The sequence below is a fragment of the Setaria italica genome, chromosome IX (assembly GCF_000263155.2).
Source record: "Setaria italica strain Yugu1 chromosome IX, Setaria_italica_v2.0, whole genome shotgun sequence".
NCBI lineage: Eukaryota > Viridiplantae > Streptophyta > Magnoliopsida > Poales > Poaceae > Setaria > Setaria italica.
Genome location: NC_028458.1, coordinates 40446340 through 40472424, shown reverse-complemented (window position 1 = coordinate 40472424; position 26085 = coordinate 40446340). Strand labels below are relative to the sequence as shown.

Genomic DNA, 26085 nt, shown 5'->3' with positions numbered 1-26085 from the left:
GTAGGTCCCGTTGAAGTTAAAATATCCCTTTTTACATTGGGAGGTAGGTAAATCAGGTGAAGTAGGGAAAAGGTTCAAGATGGAACTCCTTTTATGACCCATTAAGAATAGAGGCCCGACCCAACCAAACTTCCAGATGGGTCGGTCGTATCGTGGCAGGCCCAATCGTACTCACAAGTTGCAGGTAGAAAAAAGTGAAGGCAAATTATGCAGATGTCCTAGTCATAGAAATTTTTCAATCCGGAAAAAGAAATGCACTCTAGGGTTGGTCCATGAACTAATCTACTCTGAAGCACCATTAGCCAACGCAGATCATCATTTAACAGTTGGAAACAGACAGTATGTTCACTACTGACTGCTGTTACATCGAAAAGACGCTATGTTTGGGACATCTCAACAGAAGAAAATATTTCAGTGGCATGCATGCTGAATTACGTACTGTTAGCTTCTCGTGAGTAATACTGGTTAAAGCAGTGAACTCAGGGGTCGTTGAAGCATCCTTGCCAGCCCAAGTTAGAAGCCTGCTACCCCTTCTTAAGACAAAGCTCAGGGGACGTCTCTTCCACCCGAGGTCGAGTTTTTTAAAATTACGTACTGTAGAATTCATCACTACACCGGTAGTCATACGCAATCGTCATTTGTAGGCTCAAAGCAGTCTGAATTCTGAATTCTCACGGTCCTAGTTTAGGATCTGTAGGCTGTAGCTAGTAGGAATAGCTGTAAATTTTCAGTGCTAAGTATCCTCCATTAATTTCTTTTCAGATATTTTCAATGCTCACCTGCTACACTGGATAGAGTAGGAAAAGGAGAGCTTAGCTGCATGTTAATATTTCGCTTATGAATTATAATTGTCCCTTAAAACCAGGTTAACTATACAAGCCTCAAATGTCGTGATCGGACTCACCGAAATAATGTTTCAGACAAGAGGGCGAGTGGTTTTGGTTGAAACCATCCAAATTTTCGGGCGTCACTGGCCACGCCTGCACTCCATTTCGTGGATGCAATTAGTCACACCCGTGCGGGCAAACGCCCCTGTCCCTTTCATCTCATTTTGGTGTTTCCAAGTTGAGTATTACAAAAAAAAAAAAACTTCATTCCGTTCTTCAGATGTGCTGGACCTGACGTCTCAAGACCTGATGATCTCATGGATCTTTGTTGTTTCCTCTGTGAAGATTGCAGCAGTGGAAACCCCTGATTTTGTCGACTAAACTACGGTTACAGACTAATGCATGATATGCAAAGTTTGTGTAAAAGATTAATAAAATTTTAAGGATGAATATCTGTGTGCGACAGCTGTTTGAAACTTTGAGTTAGCTTTCTTGCTGAAAACTTCGGGCGACGAACCTTACCTGTGGAATGTGGATTTGGCTCCAAATGGGTATGCTAAATGAAGCAGTATAGCTAGCTCACTGATTGATAATATCATACTGGTCTCATGCGGGCCAATATTTTTAATCACCGTGTGATGTAATTGCAATATTTTGGCGAAAGAATAGTTTAGGTGTGGCTAGGTTTGCTTATCCTGCTATCCATGAGAGTGAGATGTGTGGGCTGTCGGCTTTGCAATCTCTTCCCAAGCGTGCTCTCTCTCTTTTTCTTGATCACAAACTTGCAATCTTATGCAACTTGTGGTAGATAAAGAGGTCAGTCAGAAACATTTCTCTGTTGGCATTATGTGGCATTTCAAGATTCTGTTTCTCCAATAAACCAATAGCAAACTTAACATCTATTTTGAAGATGGGGCGAATTCTCCACATTAAAAATCATTATCACTACTGTTGAAAGAGTAACATGGATAGGTCATTTAGCTTATCATCTTATTAGACCTCGTCATATGGATATTATGTTCCAGTTCATGCCTCATGCTGAGAAACCTTCAGCCTCAACAGCATATCAAGTGATTCACAAGTTCACACAAACATGAATCAAAAACACTCTTTTAAAAATCTAAAATTGTAGCTGCATATCATTACATCTCTAGTTATCTCAGAAAGCAAAGTTTCACTTACACATACCGTCATACGTTTTTCTCTATGCGGAGACACGCTGCGTGTCCACCATGAGACCATGACCAGGCACTATTTTTTTTACACGTCGCAGAAGCATGCATGGTATCATCGGTCTCGTACTTCTTACGCGGACATGTACATGCACATATAGTAATTAACCGTGCCTGATTACCTCAGCTCGTGCAGCTTCTCGTTTAGCAGATGGCGCAGGAGTTGGGGTTCTCCTCCATGCTCTGCACGTAGTAGTGGGTGTTCATTGGCGGGTAGTAGGCCCGGTACTGGTTCATCAGCTCGGCGAGGATCTGCTGCTCCGTCGGCGCAGCCGCCTTCTTGCCGTCCTTCTCGTCGCCGTCCTTCTTAGCGTCGCCGTCCTTCTTGTCGTCGCCGTCCTTCTTGTCGTCACCGTCTTTCTTCTTCTCCTCCTCCTTCTTCTCCGGCTCCTTGGCCGGGCCGACGGAGTCGATGCTCGCCGCCCACGAGGCCTTGCGCAGCTTGCTCACCACGTTCACCGGGTCCACCATCCCGATCACCGTCATCTTGTGCGACGCCATGTCCACGGATATCGAGTCGATCCCTGCAGGGCACGACAGGTTATTAATTCGTCTCTCCCCGATGCCTGATGAGAAACAGCAACAAGAAGAAACAAGCAGAGCTGCCATGGTACCGCTGAGCGTCGAGACGGCCTTCATGGCCTTCTGCTTGTCCTTGTTGTCGTGCAGGTCTATCTTCACCACGATTTTCTGCACCAAAGGATCGAAGCATATGAGAAAGAAAATTGGACCGTTGGATTCTGTGCTGAGCAGAGAGGTCGAACTCGAACAGGGGAGGAAGCACAGGTGAGCAAAGAGCAAAAGCAGAGCATAAAAGAAAAGACGAAGCGAATTATTCTTGGATTCCAAAGGAAGATCCTAACGAGAAAATCCCCATACCCCTGGAAAGGCGACCAGCTTTGTGCGCACGTACGGCGGAAAGAAATCAGGCCACGACCAATGCATGCAGCACGAGCACGTCTTACCTTCGACATGTCGCCGGAGGAGTGGGAGCACGGCCGGGCGGCGCACCAGAAAGAGGCCGGCTGCCTGCAGGAAGGACGAGGGCTGGTTGGAAACTGTGGGATGGAATAATGGCGCCGAGTCCGCTGAGAAGGTTGGGGGTCACAACTGCAGAAAAGCAATGGTGGGAGAGCTCGGAGGAAACGCTAGGAGGAGAAGCTGTAAATAAAGGGGCAGCCCGGGGTGTCCCGTATCGAAAAGTCAAACAGGGAGGGAAAGGGAATGGCTACCGAAAGTTGGCCGAGAGCAAATCTTTGTTCTCTTCCTCACAATTCGTTACTAGTGCATTATATTGTCCGCCTTTTCTCAAAGAAGGGCTTTTTGGATGACGGATGAAAGCTCCGCCTTTGTCCTTGTCAGAGATGATGAATCAGTAGTTCAGTAGTGCCCAACATTATATGAGCTTAGGGCCTATTTGACTCAATGCTGGAGGCACGGAAACTAGCTTCGCGTGAAATTATGGTCGAAGGGGCATCAGTGGTAAACTAGGGATAATCAATATTTTTGGCTAGCTTGCCCTCAAAAAGAAGTATATTTTTGGCTAGCTACATACTCTAAAGAAATCTCCAAATATAAGGGGGGCATATGACCCCATCTTTATTTATACTATCATCCGACACTCTTCAGAAGTATATGTTTAGTCATGCATTAGTTTATTATGTTTATTGTGCTACATGGTTAGCATTACAGTCATGGTCATGGGTTCCTGTTTTTATTAATATTGCTTTACGACCCACTTGTCATAGAACCTTGCCAAATAGATGACCATTTTCTTTGCTACAATTCTCATGACATGCGTAACTTTGGAAATTGATACAAGTGATTTTACCTAGAACCCTAATTTACACATATATTATAATGTATAGTTAATTTTCCATCTCACAAACATTCACAATGGTGCCAACATTCCATTTTGCTCCTATTCAGGAAACAGACGAGCTATCATTAGCTTCATGGGCATACACGTCAATTTATACCAAGGACAAACAATCTACCAAATAAAAATCAAAATTGCCCATAGTCGTGCTTCTTCAGGTAGCAGATTCTCGAAAAAGCGGGTCTTAGAAAAGCGGACATATTTTAGGTAGTTTCGACATATATATATTTGTGATAAATGAGGATTGGGTTCGATGGCAATGTGTGGAGGCCAAGATGAGACTGACCTTCGCTCTTATTCTTGCCCACTTTATTTTCTAATCATAATCCAACATTACTTTTTTTGTCTATCAAGTTAGGTTTATCATGCTATTTTGGTTTATCCAATCTCTTCGAAAGGTGGGGGATATTTGGCATATGAAAATTGGATTATTTTTTTTAGCTTGGTGGGTTCCAGCAAGAGCTAAACCCTAGGCATAAGAACTTCTCAATGAGCATGATGTCGATGCTGTTTGCCGCTCCTTTTCTAAACCTTCCCCCCCTGTCTCTCTTGCTACACTTTCTTACGTGGCATGATAAAGCTGAGGTGGAGGGATTGGCTGCATTGGTTTGCAGCCTTATGTGCTGTTTGGATGAAGATTTGTAGTAGTGTTTGTATGGACTTGTTCACCGTCAGGCATTTTATACTGCCACTTGTGTAAGCTGTAGAGTATAGACTTGTAGTGTAGCGGGAGTTTCAGATTCTTGTCATTCCTCCAGCCACTGGAATTGACATACGTAGGATGCACGAACCCCTGGACCGACCTTACGTTTATGGTATGGATTTTGTGGGCTTATGCCCACTTGTGCCTTCATCGAGCTATGGACAATTGAAATTTGTGTAGTCAAGGTGCAACGACTTATGTAGAAACTACAGAATTTTCTGCACTGTTCCAAATCCTTTTTGCTCTTACAACAATTTCATGACTCCCGGAGATATTTTACGAATAGCTAGCGGTTATTCATTACTTATAAAATTCTCAAGTGGCCAGTCTTTTTTTAAGAAAAAATAAATATTGGTTAAGGATTCTTAGTTGTTTATTTGTTTTTCCTCTGGGGAAATGTCCAAATTAAAGCGGAAAAAACCCTCAGCTCCTTAATAAAAAAATATGAAAAAGAAGTACTCTAGGCCATTTGACAAGAACACTCAGGAAATCTTTGATGTCATGTAGTGAAATGAGATCTTAGCTGGGTATTTTACTTTGGCTATCACACTTACTGGTCGATCTGTTTGCTTTCTATGAAGCGCACACACATTTGCAATATTTGAATTTTATGGTTTTAGTTAACTTTTTCTAATATAATAGAGTAGGGAGTTGTTCGGAAATGTTTCTCACGCTAACATTATTGGGTCCATGTATCAAGGAAATAGAGTCGGCAACATCTAGGGAAACATTTCCTCATCAGTTTGATGATAAGCCTGAATTTATTTGATTTTTTGTGATATCTCAGACAACATTTTACTGATGGCTTCAAAAAACTTTTCGGGACCCTTTGGAAACGCCAAACCCGAGCAGGATCCCGGCCTTTTCCTCGGGTTGGAGGCCCATGCGACAATCCATCCACGGGCCAATCAACCTTACCTTTTGGAAGCCAATCTGCTAGGGGAGCTCGACCCGATCCCTTCCTTTTCCACAGGCCGGCTCCTCCCCACTTCGAGGGTTCGGGCAGCGTTTCCCGAGCGCTCGCGTCGCCTTCCCTACCTTCGTCCAGGCGCCGCCGCCCCTACCTTCATCCAGGCGCTGCCATCCCTCCGCGTCCAAGCGTCGCCCCTCCACCTTCCTATCGATACGCCGCCGCTGCTCCATCTCCCTGTCCAGGCACCGCCTCTCCACCTCCAATTTGCGACGACGCCTCCGCCTCGGCCACCACCTCCACATCCACCACGGTGGCGCCATACATCTTCCTGCTCAGCACGTGAGTTCTCCTCCTCTCCTGTTTACTAGGGCTTATACTCCTCTTACTAATTCGAATTCTTTTAGATCTCGGTGACTTCAAAGCTGCCAGACCCAAGATCCAACTCTTGTTCATCTCTTCACCGGACATTCTTGGCCTAGGTAAGCCTCTCCAGTGGTACTTGCATTTTGGGCCATTTGTTTTCTTTGACAGTTCAATTCAGGTCACTTCTGAATCTGACCGTGCTATAGATGAGAGAATGAGATGCATCTTGTACCATAAACAAATATGTTTGTTTACGCTTTTAGAACAATGTTCCAAATGGAACCTTAGTAGCAGTGGTGCCTGCTATATTGTTTTGTGATTTGTCATATGATGGTGTGGCTGTGTGGTCTGGTTTCTGGTATATAAATTGATAATTTGTTTGTTTTAATTCATTACTTGTGAATGCCCATAGACATAGGGTCCAAATTTAGGTATAATTCGATTTCCTTGGATATGTAAAAAAAGGAGTGGACTGTTATATGCTAGCGTGCATTTGTGGATTATTTATTACTCTTCATATGTGATAATTTGTTGATTTTCCTTGTTATTTTATCACGAGCACCATGGTACCATATAAATTCATTTGTTTCTTTGACTTTTCTTTTACAACTTTAGTCACCCCAATAAATAAACTCTAATGCTACTGCTAAATGCATGCCAGGGTATATCTCTGAAGACAATTTATGTGATGATTTGTTGCGTGGTTATGTTTGTTATTTTCCTCTGCGATTTCATCATGGATTTCTGAATAACTAAACATGTATTTTAAACTTTGCGCCTAGAACTATAAATTTGAATACTCTTTTATCTTTCTAAAAAAGAACCTCTTTAGGATTATATTCCAGTGTTCTGTGGAAGCTGATATTTAGTTGTTTGGTGAAACTGTTGTACAACGTATCAGAAAATCTATCATAACTTGTTCTCTGATACATTTGGGATATGCATCTGCACTGTTGTTTGAGCATCTTCTAATTTCTACTGCATTCGTCATTTGTAGCATTGACCCCAAAGCATGTCTAAACACATAACAAAATATCACATCTGTATTACAGTTTTTTTTTAAAAGTCAACCATGGGTAGAACCGTAGAAGGCAGCCCCCTGACTTTGTCTTTTAGAGAGAGTCGAACCGTTAGGATTATATTCCAGTGTTCTGTCAAAGTTGATGATTAGTTATTAGGTGATATTATGTTGTTCAATGTATTGCAAAATTTATTATAACCTATTCATGACATATTTAGGCTGTTTTAAACTAGTTTGACAGATTGTGGCAGCTATATTGAAAACAGTTTTAGGCACAAGCCATGCCTTCATGGCTAATCTGTAGAATATAATTTTAAAGTCCTATTTCTCTACTTTCAAGTTTTAGCTCAATATTCACATCTGATCTATTGTACTAAGTTACAGATTCTGTACTAGCTAAATCTCTTATACTAAGTTACAAATTGTACTTGCTTTGTGACTTGTGATGTTGCACTCATGGCAATTTGATGGTTGATACAAGTTACAGATTGTACATGCTTTGTGACTTGTGATGTTGCACTTATAGTTTTTTTTCTATGATTTATTTTGGATTCGTTCATGATTTTTTTGTGACTTGTGATGTTGCACTTATAGTTTTTTTTCTATGATTTATTTTGGATTCGTTCATGATTTTTTGAGGTGTTATATTAGCATTTGTGATTGATGTTGCCTGTTGATCTTTTACACATATCTTTTTTCTACCTTTTGAGTTGTAGCCTTCGTTGTGCTCTGCTGAAGCTGGCACACAGGAGGGAGTCCCAAAATCACTCTGAGGGTGTTTGGCACAACGGGGCTAAAATTTAGCCCCTGTCACATCGGATGTTTGGACACTAATTAGGAGTATTAAACATTGGTTAATTACAAAACTAATTGCACAACCCCTAGGCTAAATCGCGAGACGAATCTATTAAGCCTAATTAGTCCATGATTTAACAATGTGGTGCTACAGTAACCATTTGCTAATGATGGATTAATTAGGCTTAATAGATTCGTCTCGCGATTTAGCCTAGGGGTTCTGCTATTAGTTTTGTAATTAGCTCATATTTAGTCATCATAATTAACATCCGAACATCCGATATGATAGGGCTAAAGTTTAGCCCCTCTCTTCTAAACACCTCCTCTATTGTGCTCTGATTTTTCTATCTTTTTTCCAGCTTGACCGGTCGCCGGCGTACGGGAGACGGGCTCTTCGTGGTGTTGATGGAGCAGAGCAGAGCGACCGGGAGCAGAGCAGAGCATCAGAGCAGAGCGACCGCGAGCAGAGCAGAGCGACCGGGGGTCCCAAACAACCAAAGCTGGAGGGATGTTTTTCTCCCCCTGCCTGGGGAAGGAAGCGGATGGGAGGAAAATCAACGTGGGGATGTGCTGCTCGGGGCTGCTCGCCCCTACGCTTCCAAAGAAGGCCTTCAGCGGAAATAAAGTAAAAACCCTCAACTTGTGACAAGAATTCATAATCGAAGCAGACACCGGACTGTATGGACCATTTGCTCCTCGTTGCATTCTCCTGTGTGCGTGTGTCTGCTGGTAGGACGTACCTCCCAGATATGTGAGCGTGCCGGTGGTATGGGCGGCGTACGCCACTGCTCCTCCAGGCATCGTTCATTCTGTCGCTTCTTCGCTTGAAACAAAGCGGCTGGCCTCGGTCTTGTATGATTAGATGTCCCAATAATTGAGTTCAGGGAAACGCAGGGATAAGGCCGAAACATCTGCAACCCAGCAGCCGTTGCTCTCAGAAGAGGAGGAAACAGCGAGTAGCTACGGACCAGAAGACTGTAGCCTTTCACAGCGTATACGTAAGACGAATTTGCGGGTGGAATTCTTACGTTCCGAACGGAGCCCATACACGTCGGTCGACACGGCAGCTACGGACAGGGAAGGTGGCCGCGCCAGTCGACAGCCGGCCACCGCCACCGGTCATCGTCGTTGCGTGTCTTTCTCCGCAACCCCATGTCATCAGCCTGAGCCGTGGAATTAGAGGCGTACGTGCGCGATGCGTGGATCCAGCTCCTGCTGTGTCGTGCACGACGATGGGCTGCTGGATTCGGTCCCGGCTTCTTTTCGTGTCTGTTTGCAGCCGTACGTGTGCATGTGCGATTGTGCGCCACGAAATTCACTTGTCCTCTGCCCGGCCTTGTACGTGCACGTTCGCGTCGGGGTACCGTTAGAAAGCCAGAAGAAATCCGTCAGGATCGGATCGGATCTCGACAACACAGAGGCTCGCCGATTGCAACTAGAAGCTTCTAGGCCTATCACTTTCAGGCCATGCCATCTGAATACGTCGTCCACCTTACTGAGGGTTAAGTATCGGTGTACATCCAGCGTTTTTAGCGTTTTTAGTCCTGATCTTTAGTTCCGAGTCTAAATTTTGTAGACTGTCGGAGTCGATGGTTACAACGGGGACAAAAGTGAAGCTTTTAATTCCGGTTGGAGCCACCAGTCGGGATAAAATGAATTACTCCTGATTGGTGGCTCCAACCAGGATTTATTTTAACTCTTCGATTCTCTCTCCCTTATCTAATCCTCTCCTCTCGCGCTCCATCCTCTGCTCTCTCTCCCTTCCTCCCCACGACCCGACCCTCTCCTCTCCCCTCTATCGCCTAGCGCTCCTCTCCCTCTGCTCCCTCCCTTCCTCCCCGGCCTCCTCCTCCTAGCTCGGCGTGGCGCGGGCGGGCGAGGGATGGAGGGCAGCACGGGCGGGCTAGTGAGGGAGGGAGCAGAGGAGGGCGGGCGAGCAGCGCCGGCAGGCGAGGGCCTAGCACGGAGCGAGCACTTTTTTATTTTTTTGGAATATTTTTAGTCCCGAATGAATGACTCGAAACTAAAGAGGGGAATTTTGTCCCGAATGATCAGTCCTGGTTGGTCCTTCAAGATACGTAGCTTACCAATCGGGACTGATGGTGGATTTTCCACCAGTGGTCTACAGCTCCGTAGTAGAGGGAAATCATCATACATCTGTTGCAGCCACTAAGAACCAAATTTGGAAGAAAAGGACACTTTCCAAGACGAGACAATTTTGGCCAAACTTTCTCGAATTGTCCTGAGATTCGCGTTTATCCTGCTGCGCGCATCTACGCCACCTAGCTAGCCTTTTACTAGGTTTTCAGGGGTAAAGCGGAGCATCGCTCACTTTTACGTCTCGATCTCTCTGTTTCTTTTCTTCCCAGGCTTCGTCCGTTCGGGAAATGTGCTTCTCACCATCTTGCAAAATGGACAGGAAACCCTACCGTTTTATATGTGTCTGCTTGCGTTTCAACTGCAAATGATGGAAAACACTAACCAATCTTAGCAGTTTATAGTCTAGGTTGACGATTTTGCAAGTCTGTTCACCCTTTTAGGTGAAAAAAACAGTATGTTCGGACGATGGATGCTGCTGCTGCTCGCTGACTGCTGCTGCACCGCTCTCTGCCGAGCATCGCTCCGAACAGGCTGAAAGATTCCATTTCTGGTGCGAATTGGCAACGGAAATACACTATTCTGCGGTCAACGACGTCACTGGTTTCCTACTTACAGTATATATGCTCGTTTTTCGCTGGTGAATTTCATTAAAAAAATATCGTCACAAATTAAGGCCATCCTAGTTAGTGAGTTGAACGGAGACTACTAACGGTGTCTCTGTGACAGCGTGACATGTGGCCCCATCCAGGCATCCACACATCTGATGGATTTTTCCAATATACATATGGACATCTTTACTTTACAATGGTGTCCGGCCTTCCGTGGTCTGCCTCACTGGTCAGTCAGTGCACGTCCCTTCTCCTTTACAGTGGAGACCGAGAGAACGTGGAGAGGTAGATCGATGAACATGGAGGACGAACTGGCCAGTGGCTCGGCGCTAATGCGGATGGTGACTGTGTAGTGTAGGTTCTACCTTAGCTTTCACGTCAGACGGGGAGTGTTAGGAGCAAAGTGAATCATTTCAGGTAAAGGAAGCAAACTAAAGAAAGCTGAGTCGAATAACTCGGCTCCATTTTTACTAGAACCTTCGACAAGGAAAAGGAACGAGCTGTGGCCTGGGGGTCAATTATACTCAAACAAATTACTGATTTAGTTTGACGCACGAGAAAAGTGACCGAAACCGTATTTCCCATCTCTATCTCCCGTCTCTAAGCTCTTGGTAGCATCATGAAAATGTCGATGCAATGTTCACATCTAAAATTTTGGACCTGAACATTGCATTGATTTTTGGGCATTAAGATGGATTCAAATCAAAAAAATTTGGACTACAAAATTTTATATCTTATTGAGCTCTACAATTTTAGTATAAATTTTATCTCCATTCAAGTTTGTATGAAAAATTTATGATTTTTTTTAAGATACGCTGTTGAGAGGAGATACATACCGCCAATTCATTTGGCGACAAGGTACCTTCCGCCAATTCAAAAGGCTATGTAGGTATAGATTTGTAATTTTTTTGTTCGGAAATATATTTTGCAAAACACTAAAATAAATAAAAATATATATAAATAAAAAATTCCAAATGACTGACACTGAAGAATTAGTTTGAATGGGCTGGGCTGATTAGAGACCACAATCGTAATAGCAATTGGGCCGTGGCCACCCGTCCTATCAGCTTGGCCAGTTTGGCAGGCCAATTGGGCTGGGCTGCAAACATTTTTTTGATTGCGCAGCAGTGATCGATCGATCGCCCGGGTAACAAGAGTCCGCTAAAAACGGAATGAAGTGCCATCCTGTTCCGGTCAATTTGCTAAATCAAACCCATTCAAATCTCAGCTGAGGCCTCGCTTTCACACAATCACACACCTCCATCACCGGTATTGCGCTCGTGCGAACCCATCCCTCACTCCCTCGGCGCCCCCTGCCTGCTGCCCTGCTCAATCAAGTGCGACCATAAAGCGAAGCAAACACCGGCACCGCACAGAAAGGCGCCCGGCCCTTTCCATGCATGCACGCCCAGGCCGAAAAGCTCAGTGCGCCAGCGAGAGAGAAAAGCGCCTGCGCCGCCTGCACACTGCCGCCGAGCTCACCAAACCGGCCGAAAAGCCTGTCAGCGGCCCAGCGCGCGCGCGAGCCGCGGCACCCAACCAATTCGCATTCCAGCGACGAGAGCCCTTGCCGGCTTGCCGCGCCGTCCCCCGCCGGCCAAATGGCCGAACGAGAACGAACAGCGCCGGCGCCGTGGGGGCCGAGACCGGATGATGGGTGCCGATCGGCTGCCGAGTTTATTCGCTGGTCGCCTCTTCTCATCACGCAAGACGCGTCGTCGTCCAAATGGAGGGTGGCCGTTAGTCGCCAGGCATTAGTTTAAACCTCCCCGGCAGTGTCGGACTGTCAGTGCGGCACAGAGAGACGGCGTACTGGCACAAGCAACCTGCCGTGTCGCCGTGTAGGGTACTGTACGTACGTAATCGATGTGCTTAAGCACACTTGCGAGCGTTTTAGGTGACAGCTGCGATCATTGAGGCGCCAAAAGCTTCCCCCTTTTCGTTCGTTTGTTTATGGGCTTCCGGACGGGTTCACGCGCAATTGATTGGACACGGCCTGGTCGGTGTCGTTTCATGATTCCCAACCCCAACCCTGTCGATCCAACGGCAACGGTGCCAGTATAATATGTGCACTTCCCCTGATTATACTATGTGTAGGTAGTATGGTAAGTTGGTAACGACTAATAAATGAATTGAGTGTGCAGAATACATTGGCAATTTGGGACTGACAGTCCATTTCTGTCCACCCATTGGCACACACAGCCGCCAAAATATAGCTCGATCATCAACGGCGACCAACTAACCACCACCAAGCCACCAAATTTGCATCAACCTCCCTCATTCGCAATGCCATTGACAGCACCGCCGCCGATCCAGCGGTTTCCCGATCGGGATTGATTTCGACTTGGAGCGATGAACGAATTCCGTCCAAAAATAATGCTGACCATCAATCGTGGCACATGAACACGCTATAAATTCACTGTACACACCACCTGGGCGCCACAATATGTAGCATGTTATCTCTTCCATTCAGTGTCGTCCGTCTTGCTCGACGTGACTGCCCATGTTTTAATGCAAACGGACAAGTGCGCGAATAATGCAGCTTAGCGCTTCTTCAAACTTAAACAATAGCGCAACCTATGATCGATGGTGGTGGCAACTATCAGGATGCCATATACTAACATCATTGGCACAAAACAAGACATGAGCCAACGTAGTGGCGTTACCGGCCGCATGTTTAGGGGGGGGGCACCTGTTCATGCAAACGTTAGCATGAATGCATGTTTAAATGGAAGTTTGATTAGGATAACACAACACTCCAATCCTTTCAAATCCACAAAGGCTGCCTAATGACACCCTACCTAGCGCGATGGAAATGTGTCAACGGCTGCGGATGGGACAAAGCCGCTCTAGATAGCCTAGCCAGCTAGCTAGCCTGCGTGCTGTTTCTTTCCAAAAGGCATCCCACATCAATGTGTGTATAGTAGGCCAACGGATGGAGTGTGATAAACAAGATGATTCGTACCGCTTGGTAGGGTCTTCCGATTCCAAAAGAATAGCTACCCTAACCACACGCTTTTCTTCATTCCAATGCAATTAGCATAAATGCAGGCTTAAGAGGTGCCAACGCTTTTCTTTTTTTTTTTGGCGTACTACACGTGTGCATGGTTCATCGGGGTAATGTTAAGTTGAACATCGTGAGTTGATAATTCCATGGATCTGTATGTGGAGGAAAAATAATAGTTGGCGCGGTTAAGTATGAAAATGGTAGAGACCTTTTCCCCCCATGATGATTCAAGGAAAGGGTTAGAGGAAAAAGAAGGTACACGGGAGAAAAATGAAATATACTCATGAAAGGGTTAGAGGAAATGTGTATCCTACCAAACTTTTAACTCATGAGTTGGCTATTTGTCTACAACCAAACTTGGAGATCCATGCACGGAGGATTTCAGATTGATTATGCTCGTTACAAGAATGACAACTATGGTGCCAATCTATTCTGATTTTGACAAATACAACCTCCGGTTTTTTGTTTATTTGACATCGGTGGTGGTAACCGAACGCTAATTAACGATGAAGTTGCTGTCGGAAACGACGTATAAATAAAAATGGAGGTAGTATAATCTACCTGCGATGTCAAAAAGGAAAGGAAAAAGTTTGTGCTTTTGTTTTCATCTGACCCTTTTTTTCTCACCAGCTAGCACCTGCTGATCGCGTCCACGCAGGAAAGGAAAAACTAATATAGCCGTTTGACTTTGCATGGCTGCTGATCCGATCCTGTCCTCCGGCGGCATCAAACGTGCACCAGAGGGCGCTCCCTCTTTTTAAGGCCTCTCCATTTCTCGCCCCCAGCACACCTCCTCCTGTCCTCAATCTCCTCACCCCACTTCCTTTTCCTTCCAGCACGCCACACCACATAGCACACGCGAGCACAGCCTCCGGCCGCCGCCTCTCTCTCTCTCCACCGCCCACTGCACTCTCCCGTCGTCAGATCGGAGAAGCCTTTCCATGAAGGTCCTGGTGATGTCGCGCCGGCGCGGCGCCGGCGGCGGGCTGCGCATCAAGAAGAATGCCCGCGGCTTCATGTGCGGCTGCGGCGGCGCCAAGGCCGTGTCCATCTCCGATGGCTCCGACAAGCAGTCGCCCATGGCCACGCCGCAGACCGCCGCGTCGACCACCCCTCTCACCACGGTGTCCGCCACCACCACCGCGACGACGACGACGGTGGCAGCGAAGGCGAGGAGAACTAGCAGAGCGGGGGACAGGCCGGCCGCGGAGGCCCCCTCCTCGTTCTCGTCCTCGTCGTTCTACGCGGACACCACCACCGACGACGGCCCCAGCAGCATGGAGAGCACGCCCAGCCTGTCCGCGCTCCTGCGCCAGCTCGGCGACCTCGAGCGCAGCGTCCGGTTCCTGCACGCCGGGACCGGGGCGGCCCCCGGCCACGGAGCTGAAGCCGGTTCCGGCGCCGGCGCGAAGCAGAACGGCGGCGGGGGCCGGCGGCACCGCCGGACCGTGAGCGAGGGCGGCGGCGGTGGGTCCGGGCGCGTGGAGGAGAGCGTGGCGGTGGTGAAGGAGTCGGCGGACCCTCTCGCCGACTTCCGGCGGTCCATGCTGCAGATGATCGTGGAGAAGGAGATCGTGGGCGGCGCCGAGCTCCGGGAGCTGCTGCACCGGTTCCTGTCCCTGAACTCGCCGCACCACCACCACCTGATCCTCCGCGCCTTCGCCGAGATCTGGGAGGAGGTCTTCGCCGGGTACGAGCGCACGCCGGACTTCCTCGTCGCCCACCGCAGGAAGAAGCAGCAGCAACAGCTGGCGACGACGACGCGCGGCGCTTGATTTCGCTCGCTCGCCCGATCCGTCCATCCCGGTCGATCGATTGCATTTCCCCCGTTTGACGAGTGAGGCGAGGTTTGCGCGCGTGGTAGGGTTTTTGTTTGTTGATTTCTTGACGCATTGGTTTCATCAAGGACTCAAGGTTGTGGACTGGTTGTGTACAAACGATTGAACGGACGGGCCAGCAGGAAAACCGATGGCTCCATGGGCCTTGTTTTCCTAAGCTGCTGCGTCCAGACTTTCAGTGTATTTTCCCTCTGAAAATCCAGACATCCAGTGCAGAACTGCAGATAGTGGTACAAGGTGCACTCGCGCTATCTCCTCCATCTACGACGTCGCTTTTAGCCGCTGGACTGTGGAAATGGCCAAACGGGAGAGGCGCCGCCCGTGATCCCCGGGGCGCTTGACTGCTTTGTTTGTTGCTGGTAGTGGGAGTGTTCGTTAGGTGCTACGGGCCGCGGGGCGAAATGATGGCGCTGGCTTTTGGCGTGCGCGGCAACCGCGGGCGGGCGGGCGCGAGGGCGAATGCATGCGTGCGTGCTCACCCGACCGATGGGATCCGTCGCGGGCTCGCGGCACTCGCACGGGCACATGTAAAAGGACGCGCGGTCCGTGGCGTGGCGTGGCGTGCTGCGCATGGTAGAGAGAAGAGATGCGTTGGTTGCATCGGTGGCACCGCACGGACGCTTGGCGGCAGGGGTAGAAATGTGGAATGGTTCCAGGCGGGGGGCTCTTTTGGAGTGAAAGACCACGGCCGAGCGCCCGCGCACGTTTGGAGCGGGAGCAGATGAGCTGCTTCTCTCGGAGGATCCAAGAATGGCCGGTCGCTAGATCCGAGTTCCAGTCCATTGCAGGTTGCGCTCATGCAGAGAGATGCGTGGTTATCCCCTACCGATAAATCCAGCGATACAATTTTCAAAAATAAAAAACCAGCAATACGACTTTTGGCTGTCCACGCCCCATCCAGCCAGACCATGCCACTAGGCCTCCGGCGGGGCGGATCACATCGGGTGTGTTTGGTATCAGTCGGACCCGTGAGCCGCGCTTGAGCCAGATAGACCAGACCTATGGTATACAGAGATGTTAGAGATGTTAGATGACATAGTTGGGTTGGGAGGATGTTTGCTGATGAATTGGTGTGGCTACTTTACAAGGTAGATTTACCAACTTCTTCCTCCTTTCTCCAGTCTTCTCTTCCTTCGCCTGGTCCCTCCGTCGATCTCGCCACAGGCACTGGCGTCGGCGGCGTGGAGGAGGACCGCGGATGTTGGCGGCATGGAGGGCCATGTGTCACACCCGGTTTTAAAGGCAAAACCAGATGAATAAATTACATGTGCATCAGGATCAAGTTTCACACATGCAACGACTTCAGTAAATACCATAGACAGTGCCATAACGTAAAGAGGGTATTAAATTTATTACATCACCGAAAATCTTTAATTTGAATAGCAAAACAAGTCTTTATTCTAGCAGCGGACCTCCAAGGATGCCGACGACTCCACATGCAGTTGACTGGTGGCACACGTACACCTAGAACTCCTCAAAGTCTTCAAGAACCTCCTCAAAGTTGACTTGGTCTGAGCAGCAGTTTTACTAAGGGTGGGTACACTTATGGTTGGGACTCAGTAAGCGTGGAGAATGTGTAGTGTAAGGCTATGCAAGGATAGGTTATAGCATTTCAGCATTTTAATTGGTTGGTCAAATTTTATCAACAATTACTGAGTATAAATTTATATAACCCACATTAAGCATGAACATAAATAAAGATAACAACAATAAATAACATCAATTTAATTCAACTTCCGATAAATTAATCATGTGAGGGTCCAGGCCGCTCTTGACCGTGAGCACGGTTGTTATAACAGTTTTACACTCTGCAGAAGTTGTACATTTTTACGCACAAGTCACGTAAAAGTTCAAAAGAACTTTAGACCCAACCATGCTGTGCGGGCCAAGCACAGTATCATACTTTCAAGGTGTGATTGCATAGGGACGCTACGAGATCTTTACAAAGATTCCCTAATAAGTGGTAACCCGCTAAGGTTTTGGTGTCTGGAGCGCATAAACCTCCCTAGTAGGTATAGTATCTTAGCAAAGCTCACCTCCCAAGAGGACCAGGTTATACAATGACTCAATCCCCCCTATTGCACTTTCGGTAAGATTACCCCAAACTAGAATCTCTAATTACTTAGCTAAGACCAGAGCCATGTAGTTCTTATAGTTGTACTATTTTCCTGGGTGGTTCTATGTGTTCCAATTAAGCATGGTGATCTTGTATTAATGGAAGGTATAACATAAATAAAACAAATTTAAGCATTGGTTCATTAGTACCACCATACCCAGTTAGAGCAACTAAGCAAGAACTACCCAACAGTGAAGTAAACCCAGGTTGATCAAGGTGTAGGAATAAAACTACCCACACCTTAAATAGGACCCATCATATTTATATACTTAAAGTGCATATCATATGTGTATTGAATATGAAAGTAAAGGTTGCATAGGATCAAATTGTGATCAAGGGCACGTCTTGCCTTCCTAAACTTGCTCTTGCTGCTCAAAGTTCTCAAAGCCTTGTTCTTCGAATTTCTCGAACTGCAATCCTTCTATGCGCATCAAGCAAGTACAAGCAAACAAAGGAATAAAATAAGAAAAAACTTCATCAAACAGTAGCAACAAAGCATAACAAGGCCATAAACTAATCTATGCATCAACATGAACTCATAGGCGTAAGAAATCGTTTAAAACGGATTTAAAACACTAAAGATATAAGCTAAACAAGGTTCAGGGGTTTAACTGCGAAAAAACTAAACCTCCAGGAGCTAAACTTAAAGAAATCGAAGGCTAAAACCTAATTAAACATATAAACAGAAGGTTTAACGTGTAAAAGAACCAAACAGGATGGCAGACGGACTTTATAAAAAAGCAAGGGTCTAAACAGAAGAAAAATGATCTAAATCTAATTACTTTTGAACTGCGCGGGACCTCGAGTGCAAAAAGAGAGAAAAGCAGGAGCCTTTTTGCAAAAGCATCACAAGCGGCTCGGTTTAACCGATATTGACCTGGGTTAGATCTGATCTAGACCACTGGTGTGCGATCGGACAGCAAGCGGCAGGCCGGGAGGAGACGGGTGGTGCGTGGGCGGCGGAGACGGCGGCGCGCGATGGCGACGAGCAGCGGTTCACGATTTTCGACGGGAGTTGGCTCGGGGCAAAGCTAGGGTTATGACAAACTGATCTAGGTGGTTCTCGTGGTGGTTTATGTAGCGACGGTGGCACGCGACTCAAAGAGGCGGCTCGGCGCGGCAACGGCAACTCCAGTGAGCCCATGCACATGAAAGAAGGCACGGGAGTGCATCGGATCTTCACAGAAAGCTTTCTTACCTCCTCGCGGTGCTTCAGGCGATGATCTCGTTGACGGGAAGGCTGCGGCGGCGAAGGTAGAGCATGGCGGCCTGGTGGCTAGGGTTGTAGTGCGCGGGTGGCTCTGGAGCTCGGGCACGGGGCTTAGGGTTTGGTGATAGCGGGCTTCAGAGGCAGCCATGGGTTTTATAAGCTCGGGAGGGCTGCCTTGGCATGCGAGCCAAGCATCGGAGGTGGGCGCGCGAGCGGGTGGGACTCGAGCTCGAGTCCGGCTCAGGTGTGGGCGCGGTGGAAGGGATGGCATATGGGTCCCGGGCGTCAGCGGGATGAGGTGGATGTGGGCCAGCGCGGTGCGGAGCTGCGGAGGAAACGGGCCGCTGCTGGGCTGGCCTGTTGGCTGGCGAGCGAGCCGGTCTGACAGCCCAACGCTGATGGCTGGCGCTGGTTTGCTGCTGCTGCGGGCTGGGCCGAAAGAAGGAGTGGGCCAAAAGGAGAAGGAGAAAAGAGAAGGAAAAAGAAAGGTTTTTCCTATTGTTTAAAAGGGATCAAACAAATGAATTCAAATTATCAATGCACCAGCATGAATGCAATAATGAACTCCTAGAATTCATTAACTAAATTTTAGAAGAAAATTAAATAAAGCCTTATAAAATCCTTAGGTCCAACAGACGCAATTAAATTCTAGCAAATTCTAACAAATTTTATTAATTTGTAAAAGTTGAAAATTAGGGTATTAGACCGTGGGTGCCGGTTGGGAGGGCCACGGGTGGCAGCGGCTAGCGGTGGGGACGGGTCCGCCGTGCGTCTGGTGCCACCGTGGCCTCCGAGCGCCTCCGTGCACCGCGGCGGCCCTCCTGGTCGCCGACGGTGGGGTAGGGGGTCATGGTGCCGGCAAGGAGAAGGGGTCGCGGGAGCCGGCGAAGTGGATGAGGAGAGCGAGCGCCGGCGGGAGGAGGGGCCGTGGGTGCCGGTGGTGGAGAAGGAGCTACAGACGCCGATGGCTGGCTCCCTGCGTGCTTCGACACTGTGCCATCCATGCACCAGAAATGCATCAAGTCAAAGTCGGAGAAGAAACGCTAGTCGTTGAGTGTCCTCGACCCCTTCTTCACCCATGTGGCCGACCAGGTGCCTTCCGGTGAGGATGGCATGGCGGCGATGGGCGCGACCGCTGCGGATCTGCCCTGCTTCGCGTCGCAAGCGGGGGACGCTAGGTGGTCCGCGCCTGAGGCCGCTCCTCAGTGTCGCAGCGGCCGCGCCTCCTCCTCGGCACCACCGTGGCCACCTCGTTGGGGACCCGTCGCGACCACTGTTAAAGAGACCCGGGGGGGGGGGGGGGGGACGGCGTAGCCCCGGCGGTGGGAAGGTGGGGTCGCGCTGGCGGCGGGATGTCCTGCCCCCTTCCTCTACTTCCTCTTCCATCTCGTGCGTGATGAAGACCAGGGGGTCACCCTACCAGCTTGCGAGCGCCCCTCCGAGCCTGCATTCCCAGGTTGAGAGGCCTCTTGTTTTGCATGAGTTGGACCTGCCCCGTCACCCGTCCAGACTACCGATCAAGAGCAACCGCACCGCCTGGACCTGGCTGAAGGCTGCTCGTGCAGGCTGCCAAACGCACCCATCGCGCGCGAGCGCATCGCGGCCCTAGCAGACCGTGCGAACCTCACAATGGGCTCAGCTTAAATGACGCGGGCCGGCGCATCATCACGTGCGCTTCGCGCCCACCAGCCCCCGACTCTTAGCAGCGGCCCAGACCCAGACTGACCCCGACGGCCCGACCCACCCGGCCGGCGCGGCATGGCCGCATGGGATTCCCTTTCGTTGTGCACTTGTCCTCGGCGCTCGGCCGGAAGCCGAGCGCACCGAGTCCAAACTCCAAAGCACGGTCACGCAAAAGCGGTCGCTTTCATTGTATCGTGCCCGCCGCACAAAAGGAAAACAGCACCCAGACGCGACGCGCGGTCAACTCTCCTCGGCCCCGCCGCGGTGACTGGCTCTGCACCGCTGCTGCTGCTGCACAGTGCAGCCGAAGGGCCCAGAAAATGCTGCACGGCCCGGCCCACCCCGCGTCGCTGGCGTCCGCCGCCGCCCTCGCCGGCGGCGGGCACCCGCAGCCGCTGGTGGTGACGCTCAACTGCCTCGAGGACCCGTCCCTGGAGCAGGACGCCCTATCCGGCGCCGCGGCCGTGGAGCACGCGCCGCTCTCGGCGCTCTCCGCGGGCCGCGTCGAGGCCGCCGCCGCCGTCCTGCTCCCCTCGCTCGCCTTCCTCCCGCGCGCCGCGCAGCGCAGGCTCCGCCCCTGGCAGCTCCTGCTCTGCCTCGGCTCCCCGGACCGCGCCGCGGACGCCGCCGCGGCCGCCGAGCTGGGGCTCCGCCTCGTCCACGTCGACGCCAACCGCGCCGAGGAGGTCGCCGACACCGTCATGGCGCTCTTCCTGGGCCTCCTCCGCCGCACGCACCTCCTCTCCCGACACGCCTCCTCCTCGTCGTCCCCGGCCGCCGGGTGGCTCGGCTCCGTCCAGCCGCTGTGCCGGGGCATGCGGCGCTGCCGGGGGCTCGTGCTGGGCATCGTCGGCATCAACGCCGCCGCGCGGTGCCTAGCCACGCGCAGCCTCGCCTTCCGCATGAGCGTCCTCTACTTCGATCCGCTATACGAGGTACCGGATCCGCCGCTATGACACTTTCAGCCTGTGATCTGCTCTGCAGTTTCCGGTTTTGTTGTTCTAGGATTGAAATGCTAGTGTGTCCCTGTGCATTGTTAGTTTAGGTGATTTCAAAACTTCTAAAGTGTGTTCTGCATGATTAGCAGATAAATGCTCACTGCTTTTTTGCGATCGTTTCATGTAAAGGTGATATGATTTTGGCATCTAGTGTATTATCGCCTGCCTACTTGTAGATTTAGTGGTCCTATTTGTGTTTGTTGCCTCATGGGTGGCGTTAGTTGAACTCCTGTTATGTCTGGCAAGAATATGTTTGTACTGGAATCAATTCCTGGGAACCAGTTTATGTTGGAGCTTTAGTACCTTTAAATAGGATGAAGATCTGATTGTGCAAGGTGCCTAGGGTTAGCCCGAACTCCTAGTCAAGCCTTTTTTGGAGCATTGACTCATTTTCTGCCTTTCCACAAGATTTTATCTAGAGTAATTTACATTAAAATGATCAGATAAAAGTAATTTTGCTAGGTTGAAGCCATGAATAGTACGTAGTATTCAGTTTGATTTAGTTTCAAAAATAAAACCACTTTAGTTATATATCCTCAGTGCTAGTACTTTTTACTGCAAATTTCATAATATCGCTGCAGTTGTATCATGGTGTCTCTGGATTACATGGTGATAAAGTTAGAACATGATGTAGATCTGACCCTGTTAATTGTTATGACACTACATGAAGGCTACTGGGAAAGTAAAGCGTCCTTCTATTGTATTTCCTTCTGCGGCAAGAAGAATGGATACTCTCAATGATTTATTGGCAGCGAGTGATCTTGTTTCGCTTCATTGTGCATTGACAAATGATACAACACACATACTTAATGCCGAGCGCTTGCAGCACATAAAGCCTGGTAAGATCTAAGATGGTTCCTTCTCTGCTTCCTCTTTTTTTTTTTTCCTGTTTTAGCCCCTCTTCTGGGCAATCCCATCCTGTGTGAATTATGAATTTGTTTATCTGGTTTGTTTCTTCATGCCATAACACACTATGGACTGCTACATTTTGAGCAATGCAGGAGCTTTCATAGTCAATACTGGTAGCTGTCAGCTCATAGATGATTGTGCCCTCAAACAACTCTTGATTGATGGCACCATAGCTGGATGTGCATTAGATGGCGCTGAAGGTCCACAGTGGATGGAAGCATGGGTACTGAACTTACTTTTGTCACAATTGATTTTTATTTGGATATTCATATATACTAACTATAGACATACAATATCATCTGATGGCCTGGTTTGTTCTTCCAAGTTCCAAATAGGTTTCCATTGAAATATATGCTTCATTTCACCATGCATTGTGAAGCGGTGTATCATGTATGCTACGACATCTAGTTCATTCTATTATGAGATGGGCTTTCTTTTAACATACACTACTGGCTCAGTTGGGGGTGGGGATAGGGAAAATCAGGCGGTATATCAATAGAAAACTTGATCCTTATACTCTAAGGAGTTTTTCGAGTCATATACAACCAGCTTCTGTTAGTACCAAAATAATGGAAGAACTACAAATGGTGTCCTATCATAGATAAGGACAAACAGCTGATATGCTTTGTAGTTTTCTTGATCTGCATTTGTGATGATCACTTTACTCATTATATCCCAACAGGTAGGTCACCTTTTGAACAAATGATTTAAAATACTAATTATGCCTTTATTGGTCACTCACAGGTGCGTGAGATGCCAAATGTGTTAATTCTTCCTCGAAGTGCAGACTACAGTGAGGAGGTGTGGATGGAGATAAGGGAGAAAGCAATAGCAATATTGCAGTCCTTTCTCTATGATGGTGTTGTTCCAAACAATGTTATTTCTGATGAAGATGAAGAGATAAGTGAAGTGGGATGTGAAGATGATCAACTAGGTAAACAAGAAAAAGAACATGCTTTACAGGTTGGTGATGGTGAGCAGCATACAGAAGAAAGCCAATTAACTACAGATTATGACAAGAGAAGAGCCATTTCACAGCCTGAAGAGCCTCAAGCTTCTGCACAATCTCATAGTATTGGCTCCAGATCTGAAGGGAGACGCAGTCGGTCTGGAAAGAAAGGGAAAAAGAGACCTGCTCGCCGCAGATCACAACAGAAAATGGATGAATTGTTAACTGTAGAAGGAGGAAGTAACTATTCTTCACGCAGAGATGATGATAACCAAGTGTTAAGTTCTAGTTCACGATTTGCATCACCTGAGGACTCCAAAAATAAGCAGAAATCTTCTGCTGAATCTCCAATGGAGATAATTTCTGAAAATAAGTTGCCTGCAGGGCTTGGTAGACAACCTCCTGAGAAGCTAAAAGAAGGCTTTGTTATTGCTCTAAAGACAAGAGATAATTCAGGTTTTTATGTTTCAAGAGAGAGGGTGGCTGGTGGTGGCTGGTATCTTGATGTGGTACCAAATGCTACAAAGAGGGATCCTGCTGCTCAGTTCCTAGTCACTTTCAGAAACAAGGTGATGTTTCTGTTGTTGCCTTCTTTTTCTCCAGTTCTATTTTTGCTTTCCTGTTCCTTAAACTGCCAGGTAATTTGGATACTGTTAACCTACAGATACTGATAATATGTTTTATACTCATCAGGACACTATGGGATTGCGATCTTTTGTTGCTGGAGGCAAACTATTGCAGGTACCACCATTTTATTAGTGTTTTTTTACCTTAGAAAGTGAGATATGAATATTCGTATCCTAGTATGTTAGTGAAATAAAGAGGATCCTAGACAAGCAACTATGCACTGTTTGAACATTTGGTAGTAATTGGTACTCCTAAATTTGATTGGAGGTTTGTGCCCACATCCATCTTTATGCTATGGTTAATGCTCCATTTGTTTGTTGGTGTTTCTATATGTTTGAGTGGCTTTCATTACATTGTCAGGCTAATAATAAGATGGAGTTCGTCTTCGCAAATCATTCTTTTGATGTTTGCGAAAGCTGGATGCTGGAAGGGTCCCTGTCAGAATGCTGCAAACTGGTTAATCGCAAAAATTCTTCTGTATGTCCATTTGTCATTACCATTCTAAATACACAGCAGCAAGATGCACAAATGTCGCTATTAATATGTTGAACTGAAATATACACACTGCTACTATGCGTTTGTTTGTACCTTTCGTGATGGGTAAAATTTTCTGCAGGCTGTACTGGAGGTCTATTTTGAGATCCTTGGAGCTCCGAGTGAAGAAGATGGTGTCATCAGGTGGCTTGATTAATATATCTGATTTAGGGCTATGATGTTTTTAGAAAAAAAAAGGGCTATGCTGCCAAAAGCAACTGACCCAATGTTGTCCTCGGGTTAGGTCTGCCCCGTATTTTCCTATTGCCAATTGTTCAGCTTTGGCTGTGTTGTTCTAGACTTCTAGTGCCTGCGCCTAGCATAGTGACTGAAATTTTTTAGCAGCCTGCTTGTTTTAGGTCGCATCTGTATTTTAATTCTTCAGTATGACAAACTAAATTACTGCAGAGTATTTCCCATGCAGAATTAAATAAGACTATGCAAAGTGTGGATTACTCAACTACTACATTTTATTGCCTTTGGTTTACTGAAAGGTATCACACTATACCACACTGAATATTACATGGTCAGTAACAAGGTGCCCAGGGTTTTCAGTGTGCAGGACGCTTGTCCAGCTCAAGGCCAGTCATCATTTCTTCCTCTGCTTCGCCTTGGCCTTCTCCTTCTCGATCTCTTCCTTCCACAGCACGGGCCAGTTGGCCCTGGCCTCGTCGATGCCGAGCAGCGACCCTTCCTTGTCGGGGTCCCAGCTCGCCGATAGCGTGCCGTAGGCGATGCCCAGCGCCGACGTGCCGAAGGCGACGAGGATGGTCAGCAGCGGCACCCACGTCGGCACCTCCACCCCCTGCCCGCGCTTGAGCGCGTCGTACGCATTGAGCAGCGCCACGCCCGATGCCATGGGCACGCCCACTGCGAACATGATCCGGCGCAGGATGCGGTCGAACACGGGCTGCGGCAGCTCCTCGTCGTCGTCGTCGCCGCCATCCTGCTTCTCGCCGCTGCGGCGGCCGCTGTTGCTGTCGCCGTCGCGCTTCGTCGCGAGCGACGACGCCTCTTCCATCATCATCAGCTGCTGCTGCCGGTGCTGCAGGTCCTGCTGCCGCCGCCGCTCCTGCTGCTTCTCCTTCCGGGTGGTCTTCTTATTCTCGGACGGCGCTGCGCCGGCGCCGATGCTGCTGTCCGTGGCCGCCGAGCGGATGGTTGGGGCGCGTCGACGTCGCCTGGAGAGCGGTGAGAGGCTCAGGCTGGGCGTCGGGTTGAGCGCCCATGGGTGGGGTGGTTTTGCGGCCGGGAGAGCCGCTTGGTGGAGTAAGGCGGCCATGTCTACCGCCACCGTGGTCTCACCGTTGTAGACGACGACGACGAGCTCACTCGTGGTTTGGCGTTTCAGTGCGTGGTTCCGCCGATGATAAATGGCCTTATCGCCTTGAGCGAGTGGTGGGGCGTAGTTCGTGTGTTGGAGATACTACGCTTTTGGTCATCTGGATGAGACATCGGCCGGCACCACAGAAAATATCCCGAGTGGACAAAGGGGCCCACAGAAAATATCCCATGTCAGCAGGCGCAGGCCCACCTGGTAGTGAAAAAAAAAGGCCGCTGTCAACCTGGCGTTCGCAAGCTCGGGTGCGCGCGCCGGTGCCGATCACAAGGGGCGTTGGTACGAGCCATTGCCGCCGGCACCGTCACGAATTCTGCCCGTGGCGGCGAATGGGCGCGGCGGTGGACACTGGACGGCAACAACTACGCCGCCGGCTACGGCCCCTCGCGCGGGCTTCTGCCAGAACGCGGCGTGTTCGTCAGTTCGTGTAAGCC

The 26085-nt window shown here is 48.7% G+C and overlaps 4 protein-coding genes across 4 annotated transcripts; 2 read left to right on the top strand and 2 right to left on the bottom strand.

The window, feature by feature from the left end:
* Positions 1–1921: 1921 nt before the first annotated feature.
* On the bottom strand, positions 1922–3241 carry LOC101754993 (heavy metal-associated isoprenylated plant protein 39). Its single transcript, XM_004983778.3, has 3 exons — positions 3025–3241; positions 2674–2749; positions 1922–2583 (listed from the first exon to the last, which is right to left on the bottom strand). The coding sequence occupies exons 1-3, from the start codon at positions 3031–3033 to the stop codon at positions 2204–2206; spliced, it is 465 nt and encodes a 154-aa protein (XP_004983835.1). The 5' UTR covers positions 3034–3241; the 3' UTR covers positions 1922–2203.
* A 10901-nt stretch (positions 3242–14142) lies between these two features.
* LOC101754584 (transcription repressor OFP8) lies at positions 14143–15519 on the top strand. Its single transcript, XM_004983777.4, has one exon. It carries the CDS (start codon positions 14390–14392, stop codon positions 15221–15223), a length of 834 nt encoding a protein of 277 aa, XP_004983834.1. The 5' UTR covers positions 14143–14389; the 3' UTR covers positions 15224–15519.
* Positions 15520–20511: 4992 nt separating this feature from the next.
* On the top strand, positions 20512–24772 carry LOC101753795 (C-terminal binding protein AN). The gene is made up of 7 exons (XM_004983775.3): positions 20512–21230; positions 21964–22132; positions 22295–22425; positions 22947–23720; positions 23845–23892; positions 24139–24255; positions 24395–24772. Exons 1-7 carry the CDS (start codon positions 20616–20618, stop codon positions 24467–24469), a joined length of 1929 nt encoding a protein of 642 aa, XP_004983832.1. The 5' UTR covers positions 20512–20615; the 3' UTR covers positions 24470–24772.
* LOC101754190 (protein PAM68, chloroplastic) lies at positions 24765–25732 on the bottom strand. Its single transcript, XM_004983776.2, has one exon. It carries the CDS (start codon positions 25592–25594, stop codon positions 24902–24904), a length of 693 nt encoding a protein of 230 aa, XP_004983833.1. The 5' UTR covers positions 25595–25732; the 3' UTR covers positions 24765–24901.
* Positions 25733–26085: the final 353 nt, after the last annotated feature.